This window comes from Callospermophilus lateralis, chromosome 1 (genome assembly GCF_048772815.1).
Source record: "Callospermophilus lateralis isolate mCalLat2 chromosome 1, mCalLat2.hap1, whole genome shotgun sequence".
In the NCBI taxonomy this organism is placed as follows: Eukaryota; Metazoa; Chordata; class Mammalia; order Rodentia; family Sciuridae; genus Callospermophilus; species Callospermophilus lateralis.
Window position 1 is genome coordinate 224,233,612 of NC_135305.1, and position 14,663 is coordinate 224,248,274.

Genomic DNA, 14,663 nt, shown 5'->3' on the forward strand with positions numbered 1-14,663 from the left:
GAATGGGGACACAAGTGGTGGTCCATCCACAGCTGGAGTGTCCTCGGCCAGGGCAGGAGCCAGGTGACACACTGCAGCGTGGCCACACCTGAGGACCTAGTGCTCAGAACCAGACACACAAGGCCACAGCATGTGACCCAGTGACAGGAGAGTCCAGGACAGGAGACCAGAGATGGGACGTGGACCTGGTGCCGAGCTGGGGAAGGACTGCCTTCTGGGGCGACAGAATGTTCTAGAACTAGAGGAGCTGGAGGCCCAAGCCTGTGGCTATCCAGAAACCCAGGAAGTCCACTTGCCGTGGATGAACGGGCTGAGACTGCCCCCTCAGAGATCTGCTGTTGATGACGTGCCGCTGCCACAACCCTGCGCCTCCCGGTCCGGGCCGGGCTGTCCGGGTTCCCTGAGCCTGGGGTCCTCCTCTGTGCTGAGGGGGATCCCTGGGCCACCCCATGGTCCTCAGAGTGGGCGGCGTCTGGGCCCCTGGTGTGCTGGGCAGGGGCAGGGCGGTGCACACAGGGCCCTTTGTGCCCAGCTCGGCCTCATTAGGAGGCAGACCCCGTCGCGGCCCAGCGCGGCTGCATTAATGGGCTGAGAACGTTCCCTCTAGGTTAATTGTGCCCAAGAAGCTGTCGTCCCGCGGGTGGGAGACAGGCGGCAGTGGGCTGCGAGGACTGCAGCCCCTCAGCAGGGCCACCTGCCAGCCGGAGACCAGTAGCCTCTGTGCCTGGTTCCCTGGGCCCGGGGCTCAGACAGCAGACCAGGCCTGGTGGCTGGGGAAACCGAGTCACAGCCACAGCTCAGCAGCGGAAGTCTCAGAGAGTCTGAATGGATTCTGAGAGGGGTCCAGAGCTGGAGAAAGGCAGGGTCTCTTGTGTGCACAGGGGAGTTGGGATGGGCACCCACAGACCAGCCAGGTACAAGCCCTCCGTCCACCTGGCTGATCCAGAGGGCAGGTGGCGGTCCCCATTTCCCAGTGGGGGAAACTCCCCAAACGCACACACCCAGGGCCAGCCCGCCAACGCAGGAACCCCCAGGCTCCACTATGACTGCGGGTTCCCTCGGGGTCCCGATGCCAGGACACCCCCGTTTCCCTGGCAACCTCAGGCCCGCCTCCAGGTCCCCGAGGTAAAGCGCTCCACAGGGGGTCCACAGCCCAGGCGGACACACCTTTGGGGTTTATGCATTTTATTATAAAAAAATACAGAATCCAAAGTGAATTATGATGGGAGGGAGCCCCAGTGCCAGCTCCAGGCCTGGCAGTGCCTGCGCCCTCACCCTCCAGCCCTACAAAAGCCCCCGCGTCCCCGGGCCTCGAAGCCGGCCTCCGGCACCATACACAATATATATTTATATAATATATAGAAAACACAGCCAGGAAGGGCGGTAGAAATACGAAATCTGTATAAACGCCTCGTTTCTTTCATCAAACCGTCTTTGGGGAGGGGCTGCCTTTTTTGGTAGTGGTCCTCCTCTGTTCCATTCATTTTTTCCCTCAGAAACATTATTAGGTCGGGGCGGGGGTCCACAGACAAAATGAGCTTATTGCCAAGTGTTGCCTCTATTCTAAAAAGTCCCCCCACCCTCCGCCGAAATAAAAGACCCCAACAAAGGGCTGAAAACAAAGGTCTCGCGGGCCCATCCTCAGGAATACATTAAAATGATCACAGTTCACACTCTCCAGCTCTATTTACAGAAACACAGCACCTTCTCAGCCGCGGAGAGGTCCTGCCAGGGAGCGGGCCTGCTGGGGTCCTCTGGTGGAAGGCCCTGACCCGGAGGGCCATCAGGAGCTGGCAGTGAGCCCTGGGCCACAAGTGGGGGTCCGTACCATGCACTCTTCTGGCTCAGACTCGCGGGTCTGCGGGGGTGGCTTCAGCCAGGACCCAGCAGGCGGGGTGCAGAGTGGAGGGGTGACCAGACCCGGTGTCCCTGGATTCCTCCCTGGGCTGGGACCCGCCCACCGGTTCTGCGCTCTTCCCCGTCACTGGCCACAGCAGGGAATAAATTAAATGAGACATTTCAGTCTCTCTGACCCAACCATGAAACATACACTGAAAAAACAAGGGTTGGCACGAGGGACCAGGGCTCCCAGATGCCCCTAGAGGAGATGGCTCGGTCAGGGGCTGTGCCCACACCTGGTTCCCCAAGGGCACCAGGGATCCTGGCTGGCCCCTCCTGGCAGGCAGCACCATGGAGGGAGAAGCAGCGTCTCTATTTGGTCTCAGAGCAGCCGTGGCCAGGTGGGGAAAGCCGAGGCTGGGCAGTCCAGGTGGGCCGTCCAAGGAGGCTGGCATCCTTCAGGCCAGGACTAGGAGCCCAGGAGGGTCCAGAGCACAGGGACAGTGCTCAGGAAGAGGCGGCAGCCAGCCAGCCCACTGCAGGAGTTGTTACTGGTGAAGATCGGCTCGGGGGCCTCGTACAAAGTCTCGTCTGGGGGACACAGGAGACGGCACCGTCAGGGGGGCCTGGCCACGGACGTCTGAAATGTTTGCACGTGGGGACGCGGAGGCTCGGGGCGGGGCCCGCCCAGCCATGGCTGAAGCCATGGACTCCAGGGGCCGAGTGGGGACCTCCCCAACCAGGCCCTCTGGACCACTCACAGGTCCTGTGGGTGGAGGACACAGGGTGGAGGGACCTGGGTCCTGCTGGCTCCCTGGGCACTTACTGGTGGGCCGCACATAGACCTTGAGTCGGAGACAGGGCCGGTCCACAGCGTTAGGAGGTGTGGCAGCTGGAAGGGAAGCCAGAGAGTTAGTGGGCAGCGGGCTTGGGATGCCTGAGCTCTCCCGGGGCTGACCCCAGATGGGGACTCCATTCACAAAACGCCCAGTCTACAGCCAAGCCCCAGGCACAACGCCCTGCTTCCCACAGTCCTCCTGCACATGTCCAGGGCTGCCCTCTCTGCCCAACCTGATCCCAGAGCCTGAGCTGTGTGTGTCCCTGTCCTGCTGGGCCTCACTCTAGTCCAGCATAAGGTGAAGTCCAAAAATAATGGACACTGACTCTCTTGTGTCAATCAGCAAAAAACTGGTGTAGCCAAATAAGGGAGCCAGGTCCCAACCCCTGTTCCCCGGGGCCTGTGGCCAAGTCACCTCCGCAGTGGTCTGCCCGGTCACCTCCGCAGTGGACTGCCCAGCACAGCAGGGGCTCTAGAAACCCTTCTTTTTGTTTCCATTTTTCTTTTTTTGTGGGGCTGGGGACAGAACCAGGGTCTGGCAGATGCTGAGCATGTGCTATGTGGCGGAGCCCCTGCCCCAGCCTGGGAACCAGTGACCGGCCAGCTCAGTGACTCCCTGGGGTGTGCCCAGCCCCAGAGGCTCCTCCCGCTGGAGAGGAAGATGACACACGTGATAGAGAATAACACTGGTCACAGAGATGACCACTAATCGCAATAGTCGTCCTCATGAAACTCCCGCCGCGGCCACTCACAGATGTAGTAGTACTCCTGCCCGGGCCGGAACTCGAAGCCCAGCGAGAAGGGCGTGAAGAGCTGGAACTTCTCCGAGAACTTGAGCGGGCCCCCGGGCGCCGCGGGCCGGTTGCACTCCCAGCGCTTGAAGCCGCGCTGGCGGTGGTCGCAGGAGGCGTGGCCCTCGCCGTTGACCATGTACAGCACGTAGTGCTCCATGCGCTCGGCCGGCGGCAGCGGCGCCCCGTAGTGCGGGCAGTAGATGTCCAGGTAGTCGTTGATGCTCACCTCCACCGTGTAGCCGCTGCCGCCGCCAGCCGCGCCCACGTGGAACCTGCGGGGGTCAGCGTCAGCCCCGCTGGCCGGGCAGCAGGCAGGGGCGCCGGCGGGGAGGGGCCGCCCCGGCCATGGCCGCCCTGGTGAGGCTCACGCTGCGCCAGCCGCCGGGCACTCAGCTGGCCACAGGGGAGCGGGCCTGGGCCGGGCAGCTGTCCAGGCCTCTGGGGTTGGCACACTGAAGCCCACCCCAGGGGAACAGGCTCCTCCAGGCCCCCTGCCCACCCTCTGCGCCCCTCACTTCCATCCGCCAAGGAGGGCGGCCAGGATGGGGCAGCTCCATGCCAACGCAGCCTCAGTTTCCCTGCAGGGTGAGGCCCGCGTGCAGACACCCACCCTTCCCTCGGTCCCCTTTACCCTCGCTGGCCGGCTCAGCAGAGCCCTGGACGCCTGCCCCACCAGTCCACACTGTGCGATCCCAGCACACGTCCTGCCTTCTCTGACTATCCCCCCTCCCAAGGCCCTGGAATCCGCAGCTGCCCCCTCCTCAGCCACCCACGGGCCCGTGGCTTCCCACACCTGGCCCCCCAGGTCCCGCGGCCATGCCCCTTCCTCCAGGGAGCCCACTGGCCCGGCTCTTCCTGGAGGATGGAGGTCACCCGTCACAGGGAGCGCCTCTGCCATCAGCGCCTGGGGCTACAGCGGCAAGGTCCTCAGATCTGCTGGAGGGCTCCCCCGGCAGCAGCAGGAAGGGGCCCTGGGAGGGACTCATTACCACATGAAAGGTCCTGGCGCAGGGCCAGGCGGGCACCGCTGGGGAAACTGAGGCCACAGCCCCCCCGCCCCCCGGCCACTGGCAGTCACTGGCATGGCCCCCTGCGCCCTGAAGCAGCCCAGGGAGGGGACAAGGGTCCGGGCCTGGAGGGGAACCAGGCCACAGGAGCCCCCGCTGGCGCCTCAGTTTCCCCGCTGCGTCCAGCTCTCGGCCTCCTGAGCTGGGGTCCAGCTGTGGAGAAGCTCAGGCGGGAGCAGAGGGCCTCCCACCGGGCCTCCCTGCAGCCCCTCCTCATGCTGCTGGGCCCCACCGTCGTCCTCCTGGGAGCCGACCAAGGCCAGGGAGGCTGGCACGGACACCCAGAGGACCGCCGGGCTCACCCTGGCTCAGGGTCTCCTGACCCTCACCTCCAGCCCCTCGGACAGTCGCAGCCACGTCTGCCCCAGGCTTCATGAACTCACCTGTGTGCCTTCCTGGCCGAGTGAGAGCCCAACTGCCCACAGGCTGGCGGTGTCAGTGGCCCAGCGCCCACCGGGCAGGGCGTAAGACCCCGCAGGGCCCCGAGGTACGGGTGCCTGGGCCACGCCCACCCCTGCCCTCAGTTTCCCCGACCCTGTCCCAGCCCTGCGACATCCACAGCTGGAAGGAGAGTCTGGCTCCTTGCAAGACACTTCCTTGTCAGACTCTGGAAGGTGAGTTGGTGCCCACTCCAGGTCCCGTCTCCATTGGGCCCGAGTCGGACGCAGCCCTGTTCTGGTTTTAATTCCTTAAGGGGAAATCTTGGTAGACCAAGATGCGGGGGCTCTCGAGGCCACTGTGAGGCCTACAGGGCTCCTGGCTTCCCTGAGTCCACTGACATCTTTTCTGAGTGTCAGTCTGTCCACTGCCTGCTGACCCAAAGCCATCCATTCCTCCTCAATGCTCAGAATACAATCCACACCCCTCATGCACTTGTCTGCCCCTCTGCCCACCCCTTCCTGAAGCATCAGCCTCTTGCTGGCTCCACTCCCACCTCAGGGCCCTTGCATATTCTGTTCCGGTGCTTGAAAAGTCCTCCACCCAGTATCCCAACTTGACATGTCCTATTCACACCTTTACATCAATTGCTATCTTCTCTGCCCCACCCTGAGGCCAGCCCAGGCACTCCATACAATGGTGTTGACTGAACAAGTGAACTGAAAAGCCCAAAGTCTGGAGGGCTCTGAGATGCTGAAGTAGAGGGTTGCAGAAAGCATCCTTCAGGGGCCTGGGGGATGGGGGTCCAGATGGGCTAGTCCCAGGGAAGACCCCTGGGCTGGCCACCTATGCAGGACAGATGCGGGGGCTTCTCTTTCCCATACAGGGCTTCCCAGCTGAGGGGGAGGCTTGTGAGAGCCCAGCAGCCCCTTCTGCCACTGCCCATGTCCAGGTGCCTGCCAGGGTTCCCTGGCCACCCGGACCCTGCCGGCCACTACCAGCATCCCTGCCGCCAGCGGCTTAGCAGCTCAAGTTGGCAGGCACGGCATTAGATGCCCACGGCAAAGCGACTGGTCGGGAGTCTCGGGCAGGAAGGGTAGGGTGGGGCTGGGCTGCCAGCCTGGACACCGACAGGGGCAGGAGTCGGACCCCCGAGGGGGACCCTTCCCACCAGGCTCCACCTCTCTGGCTCCTCTGTGGCATCGCCGTCTCTCTGCTGGGTCTAGACACACTGCGGGTGCCCGGGTGGCCCAGCAACCCAGCAGACAGGGTCCCGAGGCTCAGCGTGGGCCTCAGCCACCCCAGGGCCTTTGAGGCCACAGGAGAGGAAGGAAAGGCCAGGCGGGCACAGGCACGTCCAGAAGGTGTGGCTGTCCTTGGCCTCCTCCCTGCCCGCTCCGTGCCCAGAGCTACCCCTCTGCTCCTCAGCCAGTCCAGACGAGGAGGCAGCCCTGGCGTGCCCAGTGCAGATGAGTTGGGGTCTTAGCACTGCCTCATCTGTGGAGCGGGCACCAGGGCCCAGGGAGGGTGGCCTGGGGGAGTGCGGAGCTGGGGGCAGGACAGCCTTCCGATGCCAAGGTCTGTGTGTCACATGGTGGGCACCTGGCACTCAGTGGACTCAGGTACGGGGTGGGGACAAGACTGCCAGGCTGGCTGAGCCACAGACGTCAAATATCCCCTGGCCTCCCCGGGCCTGTGCTGAGCTTCCTGCTGTGTCTGGCCTCATGGTGGCCATGGGGCTGGACACTGGCTCTGCCCCCTCCCCTGGCCTGGCCTGCCCAGGCAGGGAACAGAGCCGGGCAAGCTCTGGACCCAGCACCGGAAGATAAATTCCCCCAAAGCAAGTACAGGGCGTGAGGCTGGCAGGCCTGGTCCCAGGGAGCAGAACGGGCACTTGCAGGAGCATGTGGTGTGGGGTCCTATCCCCTCGTCCACCAGCCAGCTCAGACCAGGAAAAGAAGCCACTGGCCCCAAGTGCTTCCTCCCACTGTCTTAGAACAGCGTCCACCACCCCATGACCCTAAGAGACCCGTGAGAGGCCCCTACTGAACCTCAAGGGGATCGCCACTGGGGCGCAGGAGGTCAGAGGTGGACAGTGCCCCTTGCCTGACCCCCCAGCCCCAGAGATGAGGTGCCACTGTGTCAGCAACTGGCTCAGGGGCTGAGGGACTCTGGACAGGGGCTTCCTCAGCATCGAGGGGCCGGGGCTGTGGTGGCGGATGCCATCATGGGAAGGAAGCGGGGGCAGACTGGGACGGGGCACCAAAACCTGCCGTGGCTGGGAGGTTGCCTTGGGTTGCTCTGCTGTGGACTGGGGCCAGCTGCAGGTCAGAGCACGCTGCCCCTCTGGACCACGGGCGCACCTTCAGTCTCCTCTTTGCAGGGCCTCAGCCCTTGGCTTGTGCCCACGCCTGTCCTGCCCCCACGCGCTCTCAGAGGAGGCAGGGGTCTGATCAGCCGGGAAGCCTCTGGGCCTTGAGTCCATGCCCTGGTTTCCATGGCCTCCCAGTCCCCTCCGCAGCCACCGCCTGGCTCGGCGGCCTCCCTGGGCTGGTGGAGGAGCAGACACACAGAACAGAACCACAGGCAGCCGGCAAAGCACAGTCCCTTCAAAGCCAGCTGCCCCGGGGGCCGAGCAAGGCCAGCAGCCACTGTGGGGACACCCGGTCACCTCCACCACAGGGAAAGGCCAGCCCTCGGAGAGTAGGTCCTGGCCCATACCGCCATTCTCCTACCTGGTGTCCAGGAGGGACGCTCCTTGTGGCCCACATTACAAGGGCACCCAGCCACATGCACTGGGGTGGGCGCCCACCGGAGAGCCCCCCTCCTGAATCGGCACCTCCAGGAAGGCAGGAGGGGACTTGAGTGGACAGAGGGGGTCCTGTGTGACGCCTGCTCTGGGCCTCAGTGGCCCCCTTCCCTGTCCCCAGGGGAGCCGGAGCAAGCAGCAAGGTCATGGCTGGACCGCTCTGGGCAGCCGGAGCAGAGCCCTACAGGCACGCTCTGCAGCCACCGAGACAAGCCTACGCCCACCTCGCACCGACACACGCGTGTGCACTTGCTCGCAGACGTGTCTGTGCAGCCCAGCACGCAGGCACTCTGTGCAGATGTGTGTGCAAAGTGGGTGCACCACACAGGCAGGCACACACATGCTCAGTGCACATCACACAGGCACGTGTGCAAAAACGCCAGAGGCTGGTGTCGTGTGCACGTAGACTTCTGCGGCACTCTGCCTCATGGACACACGTGTGCCCCACTCAGGGACACACACCTCCTGGGACCCCAGGACACTTGCACACCAGAGACAAGAGCACGTGGCCACATGCAGCTACAGGCACAACCATGGCCCCATGCAACCCCCAGGTGCTCGCACACATCACAAACACAAGCCCAGCCCCAGCACGCACAAAATGCCGTGGCCAGGGCAGGAGGGCAGCCAGCCCAAAGCCAACCAGGGACCCCTGCCCAGTCCAGCCCGGCTGGTGACAGGCCCAGAGATGCCCAGCAGCTGACTCAAGGGGGCCCAGTCCAGGTGGGGACTGGCCAGTGCGGGTGCTGGCCTACGCACCCTACCCTGTGGCAGCCGGGTAGTTGCGGGTGTGGGCTCCCTCCAGGACCTCATGGTGTGTGTGCACAGGTTGGTCACTTCACAACAGGATGTCACTTGGGGACACATATGCACTTGGTACAGGGGTGGCCAGTGGACGGCTGGGACCGGTGGGTCTCCCATTCAGTCCCTCAGTGGCTGCATGCTCTGTCCCTCGTGGGAACCTGCTGCCCCACCTCTGCCACCCTGATCAGCCTGCCTTTTGTGTGCCCCTCTCTAACTTGGGGACCTCCATCCAGAGTCACCACCCATCTCTGCTCAGACACCATCCTCATCCCTCCCACCCGGTTCTGCGGGTCTCCCCAGGCCGACAACCCCATCGCTGGGTCCCCTGGGTGGCCGGAGCCCAGGCCAGCCCTCCTGGTGCGCCTGCTGGCCCCCTGCTCACGCAGAGCTTCCCACCCGGTCACCCCTGGCATGATCTCGGGAGGGGCTCTCTGGGCTGCCATGAACCCCCAATGTCAATGCCAAAGCTTCAATCTGGACAGATCCCGGTTTCCTGGGCGAGGTGGCCATGCTGGTCCTGGGCCCGCTGCATGGTGCTGGGCAGGGTCAGCGGCACCCTGCATGCCCTGGCAGGAGGAGGAGCCAGGACCCCCTCCCCCCCACCCTGCTCCAGGGCTCAGTTCTGACTGCCAGGCCATGCCCTCCGGGCTGGCTGTCGGGTCACACCGCAACAGGAGGTGGCCAACAGGCCGGCACTGGGCACTGTGGCGGGCACCAAAGCGCCATCTCCATCCCCTGGCAGGGGGTCCAGCCCACTGCCCTTGGCCCTGCGGCAGGTGGGGGCAGCGGGGTGGCCCTGACACCCCCTTCCTTCCCCACTCCCTGTTCCTCCAGTGTTCACCAGAACAAAGGACAGGCCACGCTGGGATGGAGATTCCGGCGCTGAAACCAAAAACTTGGGCTGGGAAGCGCAGCTCGCTGGGCTCCCGTGCGGCCAGCGGCCAGCAAGAGGGAAGAGCCTTAATCAAACCCACATGTGGTGCAGTGGGATGAGCTCTGCCTCGGCCTGCTGTCCCTCTGGGGCCTCGGTCCCTGCCCTGGGGGCCCAATCCGTTGGACCTGCATAGACAGGGGTAGGTCTGAGGGTGCTGCCTACCCCACAGCAGGACACTGGCTGCCCTCTCCCAGAATCTTCCTCAAAGAAAGCCCTTTATGCAACTTTCCACCACAGGTTTGGGATAACAGGCAACAGCAGGGACAAGAGGAGACCGCTGCTCAGGAGGGCAGCTTGGCCGGCACAGGAAGCAGCCGGGACATGGAGAGAAAGCGGCCTGTGGCAGAGGGACATGGAGCAGGGAGGCCCCTGTGTGCAGCCTGACCAGCCTTGAGCGGCTCGTGAGATGCGGTGTGCGGGCTGAACACCAGCCTCAGGAGTCCTGAAGCCCTGGCCCCCACAGGACCCCCGTCCTCTCTGGCCACTGAGACCAACAGCCCAGAGGTTCTGTGGATGTGCAGGACCTGTTCAGTGGCCAGTAAACTTTTCCCACTTGGACTCACAGGGGCTGCTGTCATCCTCCAGTGTACTCCGGGCTCAGCATGGACTGGGGTGGGACTGTGGGACTGTGCGGCTGCGGGTGGGGCCCCTCCTCCGGGCGTGGCAGGCTGGGACCCAGCCACCCCTCCAGCCCCAGCTCTGCTCCCCTCATATTGACCTTGAGCCAGCCCCTCTGCACCTCAGTTTCCCCATCAGCCTAAGAGGATGAAGGAAGGTACCCCAATGCACCTCCCACACTGAGCCCAGCCCCTCTGGTCTCTCAGCCTCCCTGTCCCTAGAAAGCCTGGACTAGGTCCCCCACTGGAGTGAATATGAGGTAGGGAGGGACATTCCAACTTCCCCAAGTTCATCTGGGGCACCTCCCACAGGATGCTCCCGCAGACCCCTCACCCCATGGCCAGTCTCCAACCTCCTGGGACCCCTGGGTGTCAAAGTCCCTAGGGATCTCCACCAATTCCTCAGCTCTTGGGGGAACCCCAGAGAGGCAGTGGATTAGGGGTCCCCCAAGCACGGGGAGGGGACTCAAGGGCTGCCCGGCTTCAGAGAGTGCCAGAAGGGTTCCCCAAACTCTGGAAGACGTGGGCGCTCTAGGAAATGCGAGTCTGCTCCGGAGTAGGTCGCCCTGGGGGTTCTGCACTAGGTGCACTAGTCCCCGGAACTCCAGGGCCCGGCACTCCCCGGGGTCCCCGCGCGCCCACTCAGCGACAGCGCGGGGCGCGGGGCTGTGGCCTCAGGGAGGCCGGCGTGGGAGCCGGGGCCGGGGTCCCGGTGCCGCGCTCACCTGGGGTTGCTGCGGTTCCAGTACACAGCGTAGCGGTCCGCGTTGGCGCGGGCGTCCTCAGCGCGAGCGCAGGGCGGAGGCGGCGGCAGCGGTAGCAGCAGCAGCAGCAGCAGCAGCGGCAGCAGCGGGCGGTGCGCGGGCGCCATGGCCCCGGTCCGGCCACCGCGCTCTCCGGCCGCCGCCTGCCCGCGTCTCCGCCTCCTCCGCCGCTGCCGAGCGGGCGGAGCGCGCGGCGCGCTTGGAGATCCCGCCGCCCCGCCTCCGCGCGCGCGACCTCGGCCGCCGAGAAGCCAGGCGGCGGCGGGGCGCGGCGGCGGGCGGCCCCGGCCGCGGACCCGGCCGCGCGCGGACTCGCAGCCCGTCAGGGAGGGGCCCGACTCCGGCCTTTGTCCCGCCTGAGCGCCGGCCGGGCCGCGGGCGCCCCCTCCCGCCGCGCCGGGCTGCGCGGGGCTGGGCTGGGCTGGGCTGGGCTGGGGGCTCCAGCCCCCGCCGCGCCCCGTCCTGGCCAGACCGCGAAACGGCCCGCGTCGTTTTGCTGGATCCACAGGGTCCCGCTGCAATGACCCCAACTCTGCGGGGGGGGGGGTGGGTTCCGGGGCCAACGTTGCCGCCCGCGGGGACGGGGACACAGGGCTCTAGCCCCTCCGTGCACTGCAGCAGGCCCTCTGCAGAGCCCCACCCCGAGCCACGGAAGAGGTGCAAGGCGCGCCCTCACCAGGGGTTCAAACATCAACTGGTCATAAAAGTCCTGAATCAGACCCGGACAACTCTGAGCGCTTTGGAGTCCAGTGGACTGAAGTCCGCAGCGTCCTCTGCTGCCTTTGCCAGGGCCTCGATTCCTCTCTCTGAACCTGGAGCCTGTTCCTTCTCTGGCGTGTACACCACATCCAGTAGATACCTAAGGATGCTAGTAACACAGTAGGTGGTCAAGATCCTGGGCTCTGAGCAGCTCGGGATGGTATCCAGAAGCTGAGAATGAGATCCAGGCCAACAGCAAATAAGTCAACACACAGGACAGGGAGGGTGGTCCTGGTAGAGGGCACAGCTTGTGCAAAAGCCCCAGGGTCCAGCCTGTTCAGGGACTTCAGAGGGACCTCTCCCTTTCCTGGAGAAACCAGGGGTCTGTCATCTGCTTCTGCTTTCACTCCCCACAGCCTTTCTGGCCAAACTCTTGAGCTTATGGAGGGGACGCTGTCACCCGGTGCAGCTAGAATGGGCCAGTGGCCTCCAGCAGGTTCGACCTCTTCAGGTTTGCTTCACTTCAGGTTTGTAGACACTGCAGGGCTGGGGGCTCCAGGCTGGGAGCCATCTGGACCCTGGAAGGCCCCAGTGTGAGGGACTATCCACACTCCTCAAGGGACTCTGAGATCTGGAGAGCAGGGAACTGACCTTACCCAGCAGCGTGGAGATGGCAAATGGACCCGCCACCACAAGCCTGTGGTATGTGTAGGGTTTTGTCACACGGCCCCAGAGGTCCTTCCTGGCCCCCTTCCCGCAGGCCACACAGCCCACCCTTGGTCCGGACCCGGAAGTCTCTCCTTCTCTTGGCTTCCTGTCCAAGCCCTGGGTGGGGGCTGTTTCGTCCCATCTGCAAGGACAAGGCTCTCCTTCTCTGGAGAGCTCAGCCAGTCAGTTCTGGGTGTTCTGGGCTTCAGATCCTGTTCCCTGACCCAACCACAGATGATCCAATTTGAAGGCCCCAGGTTGGCCCAAGTGGCTGGATGGAGGAAGACAGGGACCCTGCCACAGGTGGTGGCTGAGGCAGGTCTGGGGTCATCTGAAAGGGCCTTCACTGAGAATGTGAGGTTATAACCGCCCTGGCGCCCAGAAAGATGTCCTGGGGGCCTGGCATGGTCTGGCTCACTGGGGAGCAGAGAGGTGGCCTTTCCCAGAGAGGGTGACTTGAGTGGAGGTGTGGCTGGAACACACGAAGGACACAGAGGGCCCAGGGGTATTCTGCTGGCAAAGGTGGGCCTTCCCAAAGCCCCCCTGCCAAGACAGGAGCCGCCCTACTGGGGCAGCGTGGACAGGCAGTCTGATCTGTCAGACCCAGCAGGCCTTGACCTGCGTGGGGAGAACCACAAGGGCACAGAGGAGAGGACCCTGGGCAAAGGCCTGGGTCTGCTCATTTGCATGCAGGGGCCACCAAGGCGGGAGCCGCCACCGCCCGAGCGGATTTGAGCAGAAGCTCACTCTCCTCTGTTCTTGTCTCTCTCAAGGTCAGAGCCCAAGCAGGGACAGGAACAAAGGCAGCGCGTCCCCCATTCAACCTCCCTGTGCCCGCCAGGCACTCCTGAGAACTGGCCGGGAGGAGAGGGAGGGCTCCAAGCCTGCCCCCTTAAGGCTGCTCCAGGGGACCCTGCCCTGCCAGGGGGGTACCAGGGGAACCCCAAAGTCCTCTTCCCTCCTGGGCAGGGGCTGCCTCAGCCTGGAGAATCAGCTAGCCACTGGTCAGCCAGGTTAAGGGGCCACTCTGGACTTAAGTTTCCCTTGGAGTCAAGGGTCAGAGGTCAGGCTCACTTTATGGACAAGGGTCCGTGTCAGGAGTTATCCAGGGTTAGGGGCCAGGCACCAGCCCAGACCCAGTACAGGGACTTTGATGGGGGCCCACCCCCATCCACCTGGGTGTGAATTCTTGGGCCCAGGTGTTTGCTGGACACTGGGGGAAGGTCTTCCTATCCAGACCCAGCCTGGGCCCCTGGCTCACCCACAGGGCCAGGCTGCAGGGCATGAGACCCAGACCAGCAGCCCTCAGCCATCCAAGCCCACAAGCCTGGCTAAGTCTCATCACAGAATCAAGTGGACCAGACCCACCGTCAGCTCCAGCTGGGGCAGTTTCAGAAGTCCCAGCTCTGCCAGGCAGCACCTGTAAGTCTAGCAGGGCACCTGTGGAAGGGGCACTTTTGTGGACAGTGTCTGTACTCAGCCCAGTGTACCCACTGGGGGTCAGGGAGTCTAGATGCGTCCCTTCCTCCTGCCGATTAAAATGCCACTTGTGTCCAGTCAGGCCCCGAATCTCAGTGTGGATCCTAAGGTTCCAGCAGTCCCCACTGTCAGCCATGGAGGGGGGAGGGGACTTCAACTGCCACCCTACCTCTGGTACTTCCCACCCTCCTCATCCTCCCTCCTTCACCCCCTCCACACCACTCTCCCATGGTGACACCCATCCTCCAGTGGGAGGGCTGTGTCCAGAACTCCCTGGGTGTCATGCAGGAGTGTGCAGTTATACACGGGGCTGAGGCCCAGAGATTTGTGCCATCCTAACAGCAACAGAGGTGTTTCTCAGAGGAGCAGCGGCCATGCCAGAGACCCCAGGTCTGGCTCAGGGCTTAGCATCCACACAGCCACACTTTGTGAAGGTAGGGGTCGTGACCCCTGCACACATAACCGAGTCCCAGGCTCCAATTCCACAGCCTGCCTTGCACCTACATGTGCAAGTGTTTGCACACTCGAAGTGCAGCAGTGCTCTGAGCCCCTCTGCTCCCCTCAGGCTGAGGGGTCCAGGCCCTTCTGCTGGCACTGCAGGCCCCTCTCCTGGCTGTTAGCCGTGGATGACTCTCAGCTAATAGTGCATTAACCTTGGCGGGGGCTGCCAATTACTTCACACTAATGCTGGGGGTGGCGGCTGATGGGCTGACAGGCACAGGGACAGACGGGTGGTGCTCACCCTCCGCCCGGCAGGGGAGGCAGCAGGCGGGGGAAGGGGTGGTGTTCCCGGCTCTGGATGGCAGAGCTGGGTCTCTCCTGACCTCATTAGAGTAATTAATGTGCCTTTTGAAGCTTGAGAAATGGCTCAGAGCTCTGGGAGAGGGGTGCAGATCACAGGGTGGGGGGCCAGGACAGACTTCATGCCTGTTA

The 14,663-nt window shown here is 64.0% G+C and overlaps 1 protein-coding gene across 1 annotated transcript; it reads right to left on the reverse strand.

Annotated features, from left to right (window-relative positions):
• Positions 1-1,239: 1,239 nt before the first annotated feature.
• On the reverse strand, positions 1,240-10,951 carry Efna2 (ephrin A2). The gene is made up of 4 exons (XM_077106035.1): positions 10,806-10,951; positions 3,430-3,743; positions 2,666-2,731; positions 1,240-2,430 (listed from the first exon to the last, which is right to left on the reverse strand). Exons 1-4 carry the CDS (start codon positions 10,949-10,951, stop codon positions 2,309-2,311), a joined length of 648 nt encoding a protein of 215 aa, XP_076962150.1. The 3' UTR covers positions 1,240-2,308.
• Positions 10,952-14,663: the final 3,712 nt, after the last annotated feature.